At 44.3% G+C, this 17,016-nt stretch overlaps 1 protein-coding gene across 2 annotated transcripts; it reads left to right on the forward strand.

Annotated features, from left to right (window-relative positions):
• Positions 1-1,065: 1,065 nt before the first annotated feature.
• On the forward strand, positions 1,066-16,846 carry sytl2b (synaptotagmin-like 2b). 2 transcript variants are annotated; one of them, XM_069148335.1, is made up of 20 exons: positions 1,066-1,184; positions 2,112-2,280; positions 3,798-3,964; positions 5,145-5,250; positions 6,775-6,829; positions 6,924-7,026; positions 7,647-8,088; positions 8,161-8,363; positions 8,763-11,138; positions 12,607-12,717; positions 12,806-12,856; positions 12,937-13,031; positions 13,130-13,237; positions 13,865-14,028; positions 14,346-14,448; positions 14,552-14,713; positions 14,989-15,073; positions 15,753-15,855; positions 15,949-16,154; positions 16,273-16,846. In XM_069148335.1, exons 2-20 carry the CDS (start codon positions 2,180-2,182, stop codon positions 16,419-16,421), a joined length of 4,890 nt encoding a protein of 1,629 aa, XP_069004436.1. In that variant the 5' UTR covers positions 1,066-1,184; positions 2,112-2,179; the 3' UTR covers positions 16,422-16,846. The 2 variants fall into 2 exon arrangements, with proteins under 2 accessions (XP_069004436.1, XP_069004437.1); XM_069148336.1 differs by having other exon boundaries at positions 6,775-6,823.
• The last annotated feature ends 170 nt before the right edge of the window (positions 16,847-17,016 follow it).

The raw sequence follows: 17,016 nt of genomic DNA on the forward strand, positions 1-17,016 counted from the left end.
AGGCCCTCAATACAAAACCACAAGTAGCAAATGTAATGTATTAAATAATAATAAATAAATGATATTACCATTAGTTCTTAAAGAGGTTTAATGAGTTAACTTCTGATGTTAGTGGGCAGATCTTTGGATTTAATGATGTGTATCTCAATTTCTTTATAGTTTCAGGAGCAAAATGGAAAAGTTGTTGAGCAGCTAAGAATATTTAAGGTATTAAAATAAATTTAAAAGATGCAATTTTGACCCTGTATATGTCTAGACCTTCTGAAACTGATATCTATAGACAACCTTATTAATACCCAGTATCTCCTGCTGTCTGTTTAGCCTGTTGATGATTAAAAAACAACATATATGGTCCCTGCTTTAATGTGGCAGTCTGATTAAATCGTGAGGAATATGCACACCTGAAGGATTTTATCTTCTCTCACAAAGTTAGATTTAATCAAATTATCACAAACTTACTGTCAAAGTATTTTAAATGCTGCAGGAAAGTCGCCTGCTTTGTTTGGTTTGTTAGTCCAGCTTCACTGAGGAGACTTTAATTACATGATAAACACAAAATAATTTATTTTACACACAGCTAGGTTCATTTTTCTGACTTTAGATCTTCTCTTGAATTATTGCACATTAATTAAAAAGACCAGCATTAATTATGGGTTCTTATAGGAAGAATTTAGAGGGATGTTTTCCAGCAGAATATTTTAGAGGAGGATGTTTGCAGCGTCTTTCTGTCTGCTCTTGATTTCTGGATGTGAAACCAGTAGCAGTAATTTACTGCTCACACCCTTTAAACAAACAGTGGGCCCCCTGCTGGCCGCTGCCCGCCACTGCAGCTTACATGGAACAACACGCTCGTTTCCCATCAGTTTGATTAAACTAAACATACTTTAAAAAAAAAAAAAAAAAAGTAGAAGCAGCTCCTCGTTCCTCCTCTCTGGCCCTCGGATCCTCCCCCGTCCACGCACACTTACTGATTCCCCCCCCCCCCCCCCCTCTCTCTCTCTCTCTCTCTCTCTCTCTCTCTCTCTCTCTCTCTCTGGGTCACTGGTGTCCGGAGACTCCAGTTGCAGCAGATCCGTGCACGAACTAAAAAAACTTTCCTTCTCCTGTCAGTGCACTTTGTTTCCTCCAACACAGCAAGATGGGAGCTGCAGGAGTGTGTGACGAGCCGGCGGGAGACCTGTGAGGTAGGCAAATAACCCTGTTTCTGAATGTCAGGTGTGAAGGAAGGAAAGAAGGACTTACACCACTCATGTTCTTCTAGTTTAATGTCAGAGTTGTCTCTTGTGGAACCAGTTTAACGCCAGGAAACACAATCCTCAAACAAGTCAGAAAAAACGTTTCCGCCAATTGTTCTGCAGTTTGTTCACTTGATAGAAATGTTCGACCAGTATCGTTTTAAAGTCAAGTGTTCCTGAGAGTTTTACTGTTGTGCCAACATCTTCCTCCCTAAATACACATGCAGAAGGAAGATTCATTTAAGCAGCTTCCAGAGCTGGAAGAAGATCCTTTAATAAAGTAGAGACATTTAAAAATACTCTGTGGCAGGTAAAAGTTATATTTTGACATTATTAAGTGTTTGCAGCATTTTACTACTGCAGCTTGTCAAGGTGTTCAACCTGAGGGTCTGGGCCCTGTTTGGGATCACAAGAGGAATCTGAGGGGCTATTTAATGTTCAGCTTTTAATTTGAATGTTTTTTTTGTCGCCGTCACAAGCTACAGGAGGCGTTTTTTTTAATTTGTTTTTATCTGTGAAATCTCGCTGTAAAATAAATAGTATACCAGTAAAATAGTGAAGTGAAATGTGCCATGAAGTAACACAACATGGAGATAATCTGGTAAACTAGAAGACAAGAGACACTGCAGATCTTAGTTTAGGATCTCCAAGTGCTGCAGATCTTTCTGGTTTGAATTGAGCTGAAATGGAGCTCTTTAGCTTTAATCTGTTGCTTTAATCTGTCAGGTGTAGTTTACTTGTTGTGTAGCACTTGTTTGGTGCACTTATTTCAGACACAACTAACAAAATAAAATCCCGTCCTGCAAGTTTTAATTTGTGAATTAACCGAGCGGCAAAGTTTTCGGTGTGTAAATTTGTCTCCATGTGATTCGCCAGTGACGTCATCCGTGCAGCTCTTCTCCATTTGTCCGCTGAGAGACGCAGGAGGAGGAGGAGGAGGAACCATGATCGACCTGAGCCACCTGACGGAGGAGGAGCAGGGGATGATCATGACGGTGCTGAGGAGGGATGCCGAGCTGAAGAAGGCCGAGGAGGAGAGGATCAGGTGAAGCCGAGTGTCTCCGTCACGTTAAAAAAAATTAAAATGAATAAAATATTTAGACGGTCGTTTCTTCCAGAGCTGCCGTTGAGCTCGTTTCTACTCAAATTAACATTTAAGTTAATGTCATGTTGCCGAGTTAATGTCATTTCATCAATCCGATAAGTGCCTCCACCCGCCGCCTCGTGAGAAGAGGCCTTTGAGAGACAGTCAGAATAAAACTTGTCTGCCCGTAATGCAATAACACAATAACAGCTTGGTCGGATACAGACGCTGCCTGCATCGCTCAGAGACCTCGGCGTGAGAGGAGCAATTCGATTACAGCCGAGTCGAAGTCCACACGCGGAAGAGGATCATGCTGGTCGGACGGACAGGAATAGAAACCCGTCAACACCTCGGGATCATAAAAGCCTCTGATCTGGCCTCATTTTGTCTTTAAATAAAAATGCTTAACATTGTGTTTCACCTTCTCGTTTTCTTTTCCCAGATAATCGGACTCATGTCTCATAGAGAGAACGGAGTAAAAACGCCAATGATGAGCTGCATGAAGACCACAGCCTGTTTATAAAAGTGGATGTAGCTACCGGGCCTGAAAAATTTAGCAAATGTGGAAGTGGCTTAAACTGCAATACCACCGAGGGCCTCTAGGGGTTAGCCACCGGCTCCACAGACTCCCATTCAACTTCTCTCATGAAATACAAAGTCAGTCAATGTTTCCCACCAGTTATCATAACTCCAAAATATTTCCTGTTTGAAGATCGGTTTAATTTCCTTTTTTTAAAAGTCAAGAATGCAGTAAAAACAGCCTCCTTTCATTGTGACTTTAATGGAAATTGGCCGGCTCCTTTTTTTTCTTCCCCTCAGCAGGAGGCTGAATGCTCGCTGTGTCCAGACCGGTCTGCTGTAAAAGGATTACGTCCAGCAGCCTGTAATAATGTGCTACCCTTGTTTCACATGACTGCTGTGCAGAGATGAGTCTGAAGTGGTCGTTTCAAAGTGCAGGAATTTTCTTTTTTTTGTTCCCTCGTTGATTCGATTTGAACTTGATGGAAATGTTTTCTGAATTCCTTCAGATCGATCATGTGCTGCTGTTGAGCCAGGCTGAGACTGCACTACGAAGGACAAGCTGATGATGTCATTACAATGATATTAAATAAGACATCTTTTATCCTCTTGAGCTGAGATCCAAAAAAGCTGCGTTTGTTAAAAACAAGCAAAGATTTCTGACCTAAACGAGAATGACTTGAAAACGGCGGCTGCTGGCTCGTCTCTCCTTTGTGTCCTCTTGGCTTTATGTTTCACCTCATATTCCGAGATTAGCGCAGCTCAAACTGAATTAAAACAGTGTCAGATTCTCCTTTCAGTGCAGCCTAAAGCGAGCATTGTCTTCTTTTTGTTTCTGTATCCATTCAGCAGGAAACGCCACTCAGCCGAGATTAACACGCCGCATAAAAGAGCTGTAATCACTGCACAGAGGACGCTCTTGACATGTCTCTTTCTTTTTTCTGTGTTTCCCCCGACAGGAAACTGGACACGATACTGAGCAGGGGCTCCTCCAAGTCGGACTCCGAGCTGAAGTACCTGACGGGCGAGTGGTTTTACGAGGCCAAGTCCCACAGACACCTGGACAAGATCCACGGCTCGGAGATCATTCTGGCCTCCATGAAACAAGGGAGAGCGGCGAGTTTGGGTACGTTCGTTTTAATGCATCAATTCATTCGACTGTTCGTCCTCTTCTCGTAAACGCGATATCTTGGGAACAGGGACTTGCTTCAAATCTGGCACAACCTTGAACTCAACAACAAACTGATTAGGTTTTATTGGCCAGAGGTCAAAGGTCAATGTGACCTCAAAAAACCCGTTTGTGGCATACACTATGTAAAAGTGGACGTAACTTCTGGGTCCGAAAAATAAAGCCAATGCCATAGTACAATACCACCAATGGCCACTAGGGGTTGACTCCAGAGAATCTCCGGCTCCATAGACTCCCATTCAACTTCTCTCATCAAATACAAAGTCAACACATGTTTTCCACAAGTCATTATGGTGTCATTTCCTGAAGTAACTCCTTCTTATTTGTTTTCTGGCGGTCCATCTGAAAATAATTCCATTATTAACTAGATATTAGGACTCAAAAAACGGTATGTTTGGGGGCGGAGTGTCGTGTTCTTGGGTTTCCAATCAGCTGCTCTGCTGGCTCCTCCCCTGCTTGTCCAAATATGGTCACTTCTGCTCCAAAGTACCAAGACGGCAACTGCTGAAATGCCGAACTTGAGGCTTTAGAACGACGTTTTACAAACCGATGGTTGACTTGCTGTTGGTTGCCGCTTGGTTTTTGGTCTTAACTCAAGAATTCATACGCAAATTAAGATACACGTAAAGGTGAAGTGATGACATTTCATATCCAAAAGGTTAAAGGTCAACTGTGACATCAAAATGCTCTGCAAAAACCCATTTCTGTCCATCATTTAACACCAAAAATGAGGAACAGAAGGGCAGATCGTGTCCATATTTCAGATGCGGTCAGATCCTAAATGTGTAACACTACTCGTGGCTGTTCACCTTCAAACTGTGCTGATTGTAGAGATCTGTGTCAGGTTGAAGATGTGCGTGAAGAATCCTCCTTTTAGAATCTGTGGCTTCTTTGCAGCAACATCCAAGTTTGAAGCATCGTCTGCTGTCATGGCAACAACTTTGTGTTCAATCAGAATCAGATGCATTGGACAAATTACTGCAAAGTCTTGACAACATATACTGTATGAATCTGGACAGACATGGATGGTACTGGTCGGCGGAGGGATACAACCATGAGGCAATAATTGTAGTTTCCTTGTCATCTACAAACTTCTCCTCTCTCTCCTCTGCTGCAGAAGGATCTCCAAGGTTCGACAGATCCAAGACACCCAGAGGTTCAGACACCATGGCTCCTCTGAAACCTGCCAGATGTTTGGAGGCCCGACAGCCGCAGGAGATAAAGTAAACCATCCGTCCTCATTCACAGGCTGCGTCCGCGCTAGAAAGTTTTGTACAGCGATTTAAAACGAGAACGATTTCTGTCCGTACGAGTGTTTTCTCAGAATGAATCGCCGTCTTTAATAACACACATCTAAAGACGGTTCACGTTCACCGGGCGCGTCGTCCACTAACGGTGATACAACGCAGTGCGGTGTCGTTTTGGTTCGAGCACGAGGAGTGAGGGTGACAATATCAGGACACGTCACCAAATATAGTTCAACGCCGGCTCCATGTTGGGCTGAAAACGCTGCTGGTGTTATGTAGGCAGTAAACGTATAATAAAATTAAAGAATTTAACCACACAACAGCTACTCACGTCGACAACCAGGTCAGTAACGCCTGTCTGTTTCACACGTTGAATCAGCCGCTGGCAGCTAAGTCCCGTCCGCGGAGTGAGGACACGTCGTGACTGATTAGAGCCAATCAGGGTGTTGTCGTTTTTAAAAGTCTCTGTTTCCACTCTTTCAGAGTAAAACGCCGTCTGAGAGTTTTTAAATTCAAATTCAGCAGTGTTTTTCTTGAAAAAGGGGTCAAACTAAAACATATCTGTGGATTTTTACCTGCCTGTCTGTCACCTTTTAATTTACTTATTCCAGTTCAGTGTGGTCTAAGACACGAGTTGACTCTTGTTTCTAAATTTCAAAATAAAAGCTGGTTTCACAAGATGTCTTCAGGTGGAACCACAGGAGCAGCTTTCTCTGTTGTCTCTGTTGGTATAAACTGGTGTGTGTGTTCAGTGTGCTGTCTTGTGACTCCACCTGTGTAAACATAGGTGGTGCTGACAGGTAATATGTCGGTTTTAGAGCAGCTACTGTAACATTCCCAACATGACAGAGGAGTTTAACTCCGTAGAGCTCCATTACTGAGTTGTTGTTGTTTTGGAGTGACAATGTGACTGTCTCTGCTTTGGACTTGTCTTTAAATGAAAATGTTCACAGAAACTTGGTTTTTGTTACTTTCTGAGTGTGTTTTTTCCTCCACTGACGGTCACTGAAGAAAACAAATTGAGTAACTTTGAGACATATTGAACACGTCTGTTAGAGTTCTTGTGTTAATATTTGACTTGGCTGAGATTCAGAGTTTTGTGTGACGGTTGTAGAAGCCTCTCGGGTATTTCATCTGACAGTTTTTAAGTTTATTACTGCGTCTCGTGCTTTAAATGCAGTTAATTCATTTGATTTTAAGTCAATTTCTTCAGCCATGAAACAGCAGATATAACGAGTGTTCTCTCATGTGTTTGGAGTTGTTTTGGTATTTTGGTAGGTTCTGTTGGGTGGACTTCCTTCTCTTTGATATTTGTGTTATTTCCGAGTCAGTGATCCCCAGTCATGCACACTATGGTATAAGTTTGAGGGAAAAAAACAGAAGTGGCTGCGGAGACGTTTTGCAGCAGGAACTGATGCATTATAGTGTTTGTATTTATTTGAAATTCGCATTTTCCAACCAAACATTTCAAGAGTTTTTTTTGGTTTTGTTTTGTTTCAGCGATGCAGAGCAAGAGAATCAAACTTCTGTAATTCACTCCCCAAGAATGGTACGCGTAAGTGATACAAAAAGATGTATCCTTGTCTGGAATATGTTTTTCCTTCTTTTGGTGCAATCTGTTAATCATATTCTGCTCAATTCCCTTCAAGCCGAGGCACAACCCTTTTAACCGAGCTTCCCTTATTGTGGCCGAGCCTCCTCAACATGATCACGACTTGTCATCTAGCCGGGACTGGGAGTCCTCGGAGACAGGTTTGTAAATAAATCTTGGAATAAACACACTTACGAGGGAAGTGCAGCGCAGTGATGCACACGGAGCAGCAGGAGGCAGTAAACCTTCAAAAGGAAGTTTTCCAAGGTGCATCTGTTGATTCCAGACGTTAACGTGACCACTGGTACGTGAACATTTGTGATTTCACCACGGACCTGAAACTGGAGCAGAGAAACATCAGATTTGGGGCCAAATCCAAGGAGTGGGAGGGGTGTGGAGCTACGATAGTGTTGAAAAACTCCGCCCCTCTCGAAACGTTGAACATCACTCAGAACACCTCGCCCGGCTCATTGCTTCATCGCCGTAGACTTTTTGAAGCATTTCAAGGGTCTCTGTTGACTGTTTACACAGTTTGACCCCGAATTTGATGTTTCTCTCCTCCAGTTTCAGGTCTGTGGTGAAATCACAAATGTTAATGTGTGGAACTCAGGTGCTGATGTTGATCAAGAGACGAAACCTGGAAGATTCACTCATGAAAGTTTTTGTTTACTCCTGCTTACCACCTCACTGTGCTGCACTCCTTCTGATTACACCTTGTATAAGGCTGTGAAACAGGAAATGGCCCAGAGACCCTCTTATCTTTCTTTTGTGTTCCTTTTAGAGCCCATCTCTCCGTGGAAGAACCACCCAGCAGCCGAGGTCAGTCAGACTTCGGCAGGGGGCTGCGTCCCATCGGAGGGCCTCCCTGAAGGTTTCAGGCCGGTGCCGAAGAAGAGGACATTCCTCTCAAGACGGACCTGCAGTCAGTCAGAGAGCAGCAGTGCGGGGTCAGACACTCAAGGAGGGTCGGGGAGGATTGTTCCTGCCCCGAGACGGAGCCTCCAGCAGGGATCCAGCGGGATCTCCAACCAGTCCTGCTTGAAGAGCCCGGATGAGACGCCTCAGGAAAGTGCAGTGATGGTGTCCAATGAGGTAACTCAGTGTGTGCAACCATCCAGATGTGCAGAGAAAACCTCCCTGCAGCTGAGGGGTAATGCATCTCAGGTTTCCTCCAATTCAAGTCAGGAAAGAGGAACAAGTTCATCTTCTACAACACGAGACAGGTCAGTGGACAGATTTGACCCAAAATCTCTATATAAACCACCTCATTCTCATCACAAGCTGTGAACTTGCAGACCGGCTGCATACAGCAGGAGTGACGAGTCCACTGAGAGAGAAACACCACCGAGGAGCGGAGAGCGAGACGATCAGACCGGAAGAGAGCCTGCAGCTCTGAACCTCGTCGATCTGCAAACCAGCGACGTTCAGACGCAACAAAACAGCAGCAGGGGAACAGCAGCGAGGCCAGAAGAGCTCAGTTTGCACCAAAGCACTGTGGGTAAGTTCATTAACGCAAAGTAAGTAGCGCTATAAACTACTGAAATGGACGCTTCCATCCAATTATTTTTGATGCGCATTTTTAATTGCTGCAACTGGAGTAGCAACTAAAAAAAGAAAATAATCATTAATAATGTAATTAATAACCTCTTGCCGTAATTACGCCAGACATTGGTAACGACATACCTCTGAACTATTACCAGCGGAAACAGAAGAACATACATAACATTTTTTTTAAATGCATGACTTTTAGCACTTATTTTCCTCCTTCTGCATGTGTTTTTTTTTGCGGGACACGATTGAAGCAATTTGCAAAAACCGTAGGTTTTCGGCATTGTGCGTCTCTTTTCCTGTGAGCTGTTGTGAGTCCAAAATTCTCCTCTCACACCTTTCTTTTCAGATGCAGATCCTCCGGTATCGTACGACCTCAACTTCATCGACAAGTCTGATCAGCAAACCCAGAAGTCGAATCAGACACATGTGTTTAAACTATCCACTCAGGCCACCAGCCCCACCGGTGATGAGGAGGAGTCCATCGCAAAGGTGCTGGACTGGTTCAGCCGCAGCATGGACAGCAGCGATTGGCTGAATGCAGACGACAACAAACATGTCAGCAAATCAAGAGGTGAAGATTTATCAGCAAGGAACGTTGGAGCTATGGCAAGCGACAGAAAGACGGAAACGCCTGAAACGAAGAGGAGCCACCGACAAATACAGGCCGGTGACGATAAAGAGTTTAGAGCAGCAGGCAGAATCAGCAAAGAACCAAACGAAACACGAGAGGAGGTGGAGAACGGAGGAAGAATGCATTCGCAAGATGTCAAAGATGTTGATGAAGGCCAACCGCCGAAAATCTCTCAGCTGAAGTCGTTCTGGGAGAAAAGCAACACAGGCCCAAAAATACTGGTCAGCAAGTCAGTCGGCGACAAAGGACAGAAGCCTGCTCACCTGTCAGTGGAGACGGAGTCCGATAATCCCTCTGTTCCCGGAAGATACATTCACGATACCTCAAAACCAACAGATGAAAGAGAGCCGCAGACAGACGGTGTTCACTTAAATAATCACCGGCCACGAGACAAAAGGAACAACAACGACTCAAAGTACACCTCCGATTATTTAAAGTTGCTATCCAGTCCTCAGATAGCTGACGGAACAGGTTCCGACATCGGTCCAGAGTCCGAGAGCGTCTCTTCAGTCAAACCAAATCCTCAACCTGACAGCATGTCTGACACAAGAGAATCGCTACGGCAAGATGAGCTTTCAAAGACCGTTCCAGCAGATACATGTCTCCAAACGAGATGCGGTCTAGACTCCGAGGGGCTCGGTTTATCCAGAAGCAGCCCGGATGTGGACTACAAGCAAGGTGGCGGTGATGTGCACATCACCACAAAAACACAAAATGGAAAAGGTTCAAATGAAGACGTGAAGAGGAAGGACAGTGAGGATAGAAGCGTCCATTCAAGTACGTCTCCGAAAAGAAAAGAGGATGCGTCCGGTAAAGACAGAACTAATAGTGCTCACTCAAACAGGCAAGGGTTAGCACATCAAGAAAGTACAGCAGAGAGGATAAAGCAGCTCAAATCTTTCTGGGAGCAGGAGAGGAACAAGCCCATGTTTTATACCGGCAAACCCAAACCTCTCGGAGATGCTAAGATGTCTCGGGGAGCTAATCAGGCAAAACTGAACAAAAGATTTACAAAGTCAGAGTACGACCTGAGGTCGATCGGAAAAGAATCGGACAGCGATGAGGAAGATAAAAATCCAAATTTTACTGTTCTCCCAATGAATCAAAAACTAGACAGGATGTCTCCGAGCCTCGGCACGAGTCGGACTCAGTTCAACACCCTGCGTGAGTTCTGGGGCGAGGCCACGTCCGACTCCAAGGGATTGTTCCACTTTGACAAACCCAAAAGCCCCAAAAAGAAAGAGCCAGTGAACACCCAGCTTTCCTCTCAGGAGTTAAAGAGTGCTGACCCAGAGATTTACCGCTTATCCTCCGCTGTCGAGAAAACAAGACCGCCTGTCACCAAATCATCATCTCCTCCTCAGAATCGATCGAAGTCGCCACATGACAGACAGACGGCGTCCGGGTCAAGACCTCCGAGCGACGGCAAAAACAACCTGTCTGATTATACGCCAGCGGAGTCGGGGCAGCAGAGGCAGTCCAAGAGGAGCTCCAAGGACCCCGGCAGAGAGGAGAAGTCCACAAAACCACAAATCAGTCCGAGAAAAGAGAGCCGCTCTCCGAAGAGCAGGAAAGACGGCCTCGGCTGCTCCAGCGGTCGTGGAAACTCTTTGCGTCGAGCCACCAGCATGTTCGCTCTGACTCCCGCAGATCAAGACGACCAAGCGGAGCTCAAAATAGATGTGAGCCCGGTCCGCTCTCAGAGCAGAAAGCAAAGGCAGAGCACTGATAAAGGCGCCGGGTCGAGAAGATCCTCAGAGGAAACCGACGGTCTGACTCTTCGCGCACGGGCGTTTGTCCCCAGAGATTACCGCCATTATCTCGGCATGACGGAAAACACCAGCGTCCACGCCTCGCTCCGCCCGGCTCCGAAGGGCGACGCGTCAGACGGCGAGTCTGGACACGAGCTGAACCCGAGTGGCCCGGCGAGGGCCGGCACGCCAGCGAGCTCAGAGGAGCGGTACATCAGGAAGGGCAGCCGGACGAGCCAGCGCCCCCCGTGGGCCAACTACAGCGGCTCGGACACCGGCCGGGAGTCCTCTGTGAGCAGCACGTCAGAAGGCTGGTCCACCTCCAGGAACAGTTCCACTCGTGAGCACCAACTTTATTTTTACAGTGAAATACAAAAATGGTTTTAGCACGGAGCAAGAAATTCTCCCAACATGCTGTTCCTGTTAGCCAGCGGATATTTCTACATTTATTCCGCCAACCGCCATTAAAACTGAGATGTGTCTGTTTCTGAAAACACATAAAGTGAGTTAACGTTGTGGTTTTTTTTACATTTATCATAAAATATCACATAAATATCACAAGATTTATCATAATAAATGTTTATCGTATTTTTCAGTGCATTTAAAGATGTTTTAAAATATTAAAAAATGTAAATATGAGTTTGTTTATAACAAAAAATAAATGTAAAAAATAACATTTAAAAAAACGTAAAAAAATAATTTTAAGAAATAACGATTTTACTCCTTGCAAATACAAGAAGTTGCTGAATGCAAAAAAGCAATAAATGATCATCATTGAATGTAAAATGACATCATTTTTTAACTAAATTAATATCTTATTAGTTATCTTTATTTATTAAATATGTTTAGCCAAAATCTCATTTTGTGAAAATTTCAATAAATAAAATATTTGTTGAAATAGAAAAAAAATTCACACAAGTAGCAGAAATTGAAATTTATTTTAGTCAAAGAGAAGATCACTCTAATAAATAAAAGTTTTTGCAGTCAGTAAAGCTGTTTCTTTAAGTTTGTATAAAAATCAAACCAAAGCAGAATAAAGATTTATATATACCAGAAAGTAAATGTTAATAAAGAGTAAAGACTTAATGAACATGTGGATCTTTTATATTGTAATCAGAAATCTTTTTTTTCAAGCTGTCACATCTCCTCCTGTTCGCAGACTCCTTCAGTTTACCGTCACCAGCGGTATCCTTGGTAACACGTCCGTGTCGGTTTATCTGTGTTGGCAGAAGCAAATCTCTGTAAACAGTGCGAGTACCTGCGGTCAGCTGCCCATGTTTGGTTTGTGGGCTGGACGGTACATAGTTGTAACTTTACTGAAACCACACGCAAGACACAAGAGTTTCACCAACCTACAACTACAGCAGTTTCTTTTTACAGCAGTTTTGGTTTCTGTCCCCGAATACAGTCAAACACAATATTTATTTTAGGCCATAAAAGGTTACTGATATGCACTTTTGATGGTTATTAGAAATAGTATTTTATGTTAGAAAATGTAGACGGGTTAGTGAAAAATCTAAAGTTATGACAACACAAATTAGAGGCTTGTATCGAACAATAATCATCCAAAAAATTCTTAGTTTCAAATTTAATAATAAATATCGACAGACTTGTTTCAGTAAAATAATCTCCGCATTCAAATGGCGTGGATCAAAACTCTTTACTCTGAATTTTAAAAGCAGTTAGAAGTGAAAACAAAGACCAGTTTACCTTGTCTGTTCAGTACCTCTGCTTACTGTAAAACAAAAACTTTCTCTAAAACCAGCCAACACACCCAGTTAATCAGAGCTGCTTCCTCCAACCTGCAGGTGAAAATGACAACGACCTAAACCCAGTGAGGAAAGCTTTGCGGCGAGCGGAAACGCGGCCTAAAATTCTGGCGAAAAGTATGGAGGACATCACGGCGTCCTCATCACCACGTGAGCACTTCCTCAACTCTCCGGTCAAAACATCTCACACGCAGATAATTGTAAAATGACATTCGTTTCTTTTTAATATTTCTTAAAGGACAAGAGCGACGACCGGACCCAGCCGCTGACCTCAGACGCATCAGTGATGGTACAAACTGCCTGATGTTTCCGTGGTGGATATTTCTGCAATCATGCTGGCGAATGATTCATTTGTATCTTCTGCTTCAGGTTCGACTCTCGAGTCCCCATCCTCGTCCTTATTTTCGGATCCGGACCACCTGAAGAAGATGAGCAAATCGGTTCCCTCGTTCTTACAGGAGGAGGTAAAACGTCTCCTGCTTCCTTCAGTCCAGTAGGACAAAGAAAGCCTGCTCTGCTTCCCCGAGCTCAGAGCTCTCCGTGCCCGCTGTCTGTGTTTCAGGACGCCGGTAGAGACGCCGACTCCGTCTGCGAGGACGGTTTCCACCGAGGAAGGCTGGCGATGGGCAGCTCGATGACGAACCTCACCGGCCCGTCTGGCACGGCGTCTGTACGTTCACACACATGCTTGCTGTGAGCACGTTTCCCACTCGGCCGCCGCTCTCTTAAACTGCACTGTTGGCTTCAAGTTTAGCTCGTGACTGTCAGAGATGTGCTGCCTTCAGACGGGTCATGTTCACGAGTCCATATGAACGCCGCCCTATCGAGGTGTTCAAGACTTCGGACCTCGGATTTTTCGTACAGCTTAAAAGACATGTTTGCTGACATTTGCAGAAGTGACGGAAGCTAAAAAAAAAAAAAAAATTTTCATATTTTATTCAATTATAAGCTGATTTATTGTAATTGTAGTCCTTTAGAGTTTTCCCCTCATAATTTCCTCAATTATCGACGGCGGCCTCATCGTCTCTGTTTGAGTCGGTCTCTTTGAATTTCCTGCATTAAGTTATCCACTTTGCTAAATTGTTTGCCTTCGGGCTTACTGGGACACTCAATGGAACAGAGCCACCACCGATGTTGTTAACTCCACCTGTGCTTTTCACACGGTCTTCTAAAATGTCTGCTTTGATGTCAGATCCATTTAGCATTGACCAGAAGTATCAATAGCGGTATCAGTCGACGCTTAACAAAACTCATCATGCGTAGCCTGTGTATAAGATAACTGTTTGTGTGCTGTCAGCTGAGTGGAAGTGTGATGACCGTGTACAGCGGGGAGAACGTGGAGGTTCAGGGAAGCATCCAGTTCTCCATCAACTACATTCAGAAGCTCAGAGAGTTCCACATCTTCGTCTCCGAGTGCCGAGACTTGGCTGCAGTCGACCCGAAGAGGAGCCGCTCCGATCCGTGAGTGCCGTACTTGTTGTGCCGCCTGGATCGGGGTACTAAAGTATCATCTGGGGCCCTTTTCTTGAATTTTTCATTTGTGGTTTTGACGAGGACAAAGATTATACTTTTGTACCTCGAACCTACCCGCCACTGAATCGGGTAGTCAGTCAGCAAAACGAACATAAGTCAAGCTCTGGAAGCACCAGCCCACAAAACAGAGATGGCAAACCTAGATCATGTTTGTGCCTGTTTCTCTGGTATCAGATAGCACGTATCGACATCCACATGGTACCACGTAAGCTGTATCCTTTGTTGTTGTTTTTTGGCATTTTCAGGTATGTCAAAAGCTACCTGGCTCCTGACAAGGCAAATCTCGGAAAGAGGAAAACATCTGTGAAAAAGAAGACGTTGAATCCGTCTTTCAACGAGATCCTCAGAGTAAGAATGTGCAGAAAATGTTCCCACACCGTAAAACTTTTGGCCAGGCAACCAAACAAAAGCAGCTCGCTCCTCTCTCCCTTGTCCTCCTGACACCTCACAGTATCGTGTTCGCTTGGAGTACCTCAGGACCCAGACGCTCATTCTCTCCGTTTGGCATCACGACACCTTTGGCAGGAACAGTTTCCTGGGCGAGGTAGACGTAGACCTCTCAAAGTGGGACTTCGACCACACCCAGATGAATTACTCAGCCCTGAAAGCTCGGGTCAGGAGACACGCACACACACACACACACACGCACGCACGCACACACACACACACACACACACACACACACACACACACACACACACACACACACACACACACACACACACACACACAAAGGCTGCTTTATCCGCTGTAGATGTTTTCTCATCAAACAACAGTGTGTTTTTTTTTCTGAGAGTGCGGTCGGCCAGCCTGTTTGGGCTGGTTATATAAAATGCGTCACGATTCATTTTTGGATGTACTGTTCATGTAATGTCTCCTCTTTCTCAGACAACACCCACTCTAGCGCCATCCAACGGGCGAGGAGAGATGAGACTCGCCATTCGCTTCCTGCCACAGATCCCCCACAGCGAAGGTCTGGACAGACAATTTGATACGTGACATAGTTTCTCTGGGAAGTTTATTCAAACATGAAGTCCCACAAAGGCTGAGAAAAATGACAACTGAAGCAGTGATGTTGAGAAAAAACGGATTAGAACTGACAACATCAAATATTTGTTCTTTCTGCTTTCTAATATTTACTGCTGTACTGTTTTGCGAGCTGTATGTTTGTAGATGTCGACAATCGTTATTTACAGTAAAATCACAACGATGAATGCATGTATAACCTAAAACAGCTGATTAAAAGGAAGACTATCCGCACTAAATCACGTGGATTCAGGATAATTTGGCAAATGCTAAGAACAGGCAATAACGCTACTTTTAGCAGGAGGTAACTTAAATGTTTTTCTCCATCATGACTGGATTTAGCTCGTTAGTATTGTTGCCTGGTTTTTCTAGCTGGCTGATCAGAAAGTAAAGTTTCAGTAACAGAAAGTTCAACCCAGGCTACAAACCAGCGTATTTAATAAACAAAACAAAGTAAAGCTACTTTCTGCTGGCTGTACTTCCGATGCTGTTCTCATTACATTTAATATGATAAATGAATATGATAGATTAGATGTTAACTCAATATGACTGTGCAGTTTGTAGTTCTTAGTTTTGGCAGCGTAATCCCAGGTTCATTAAACATGTTTTGTGTCATTTCTTTGAAGACGTGGCTAAAGATGTTCCCAACACCGGAGAGATTCACATTTGGGTGAAAGAATGCAAGAACCTGCCTTTATTCAGGGCCTCCATCGACCCTTACGTGAAGTGGTATGTAGTAACAAACTCATCTGAAGGAAGCTCATCAGTTTCCGTTGTCTACGGTGTCACGCCACGTGTTTCCTCTCCCCTTCTCATCTGAAGCTTCGTGCTGCCAGACACGAGCAGGAAAAGCCGCCAGAAGACACGCGTGCTGCGGAGGACGGTGGATCCGGCGTTCAACCACACGATGGTGTACGACGGCATCAGGGAGGCGGATCTGCGGGAGGCCTGCGTGGAGCTCACGGTCTGGGACCGAGACCGGCTCGCCAGCCACCTGCTGGGGGGCCTGAGGCTCGGAGCTGGAACAGGTACTGCAGGAAGAAAACTGACAACACGCAGTGAGACGAGTGATAGAAACCGGAAAACTGTAGGGAATGTGAAAGCGATGGAGAAATGGCAGTGTCCAACTTTTTGTTTTCTCTGTAGGGAGAAGTTATGGAGCGGCGGTGGACTGGATGGACTCAAGTCCGTATGAGGTGGCCCTGTGGGAGCGCATGATGGCTGCCCCCAACGAATGGGTGGAGGAGGCGCTCCCACTGAGGGTGTTGAACTCTGCTAGAGCGGCTTTCAAATAAGTATCGGAAACTGCTGCAAAGACATCCTTTTTTTTTTGTTGTTAAACACTAAATTAATTATTTTAAAAATTCAGTGCTCTGTTTGAAATTTGATCAGGAAATGTAAAAGTCAGATGAAAGATAACATGGTAACGTGTATGGTGCTGCCTCAAAGAAAATTCCTCAAAAGACTGGCACTATGAACATTTCAGGGTCTCAAATGAAATCCATCAGATCCTCAATAAACAGAGGAATGAAGGTAGAAACAAACACCTCCAGAGACTGAGTTGTGTATTAATCCAAATCTTCACACAACTGTGAGTATCAAAATATTTCAATTTGAGGCCGTTAAGAAGAAATTTTGTATTTAAAAAAGAAAAATTGCAGCACCAGCTTGTCTTTAAGTAATTTAGCTTTTACCTGCCATTAAAGCACTAAGTAACATATTTTTAATTGTACTGGACCTTTAAATGCCCCATAATTTGCATTTTCCTTGTGTTTTATTTGAAATCTTGATATCCATAAAAATATATTTTGGGGAATTTTTAAAATCATCTCAATAGTGTTATATCTTCTCTCTGGAGTGTTACCAACAACAGGTTGTTTTGTGTGTGTG

Source organism: Embiotoca jacksoni, unplaced genomic scaffold (assembly GCF_022577435.1).
Source record: "Embiotoca jacksoni isolate LCO1_2020_lvr unplaced genomic scaffold, fEmbJac1.0.p SCAF_14, whole genome shotgun sequence".
Lineage (NCBI taxonomy): Eukaryota > Metazoa > Chordata > Actinopteri > Embiotocidae > Embiotoca > Embiotoca jacksoni.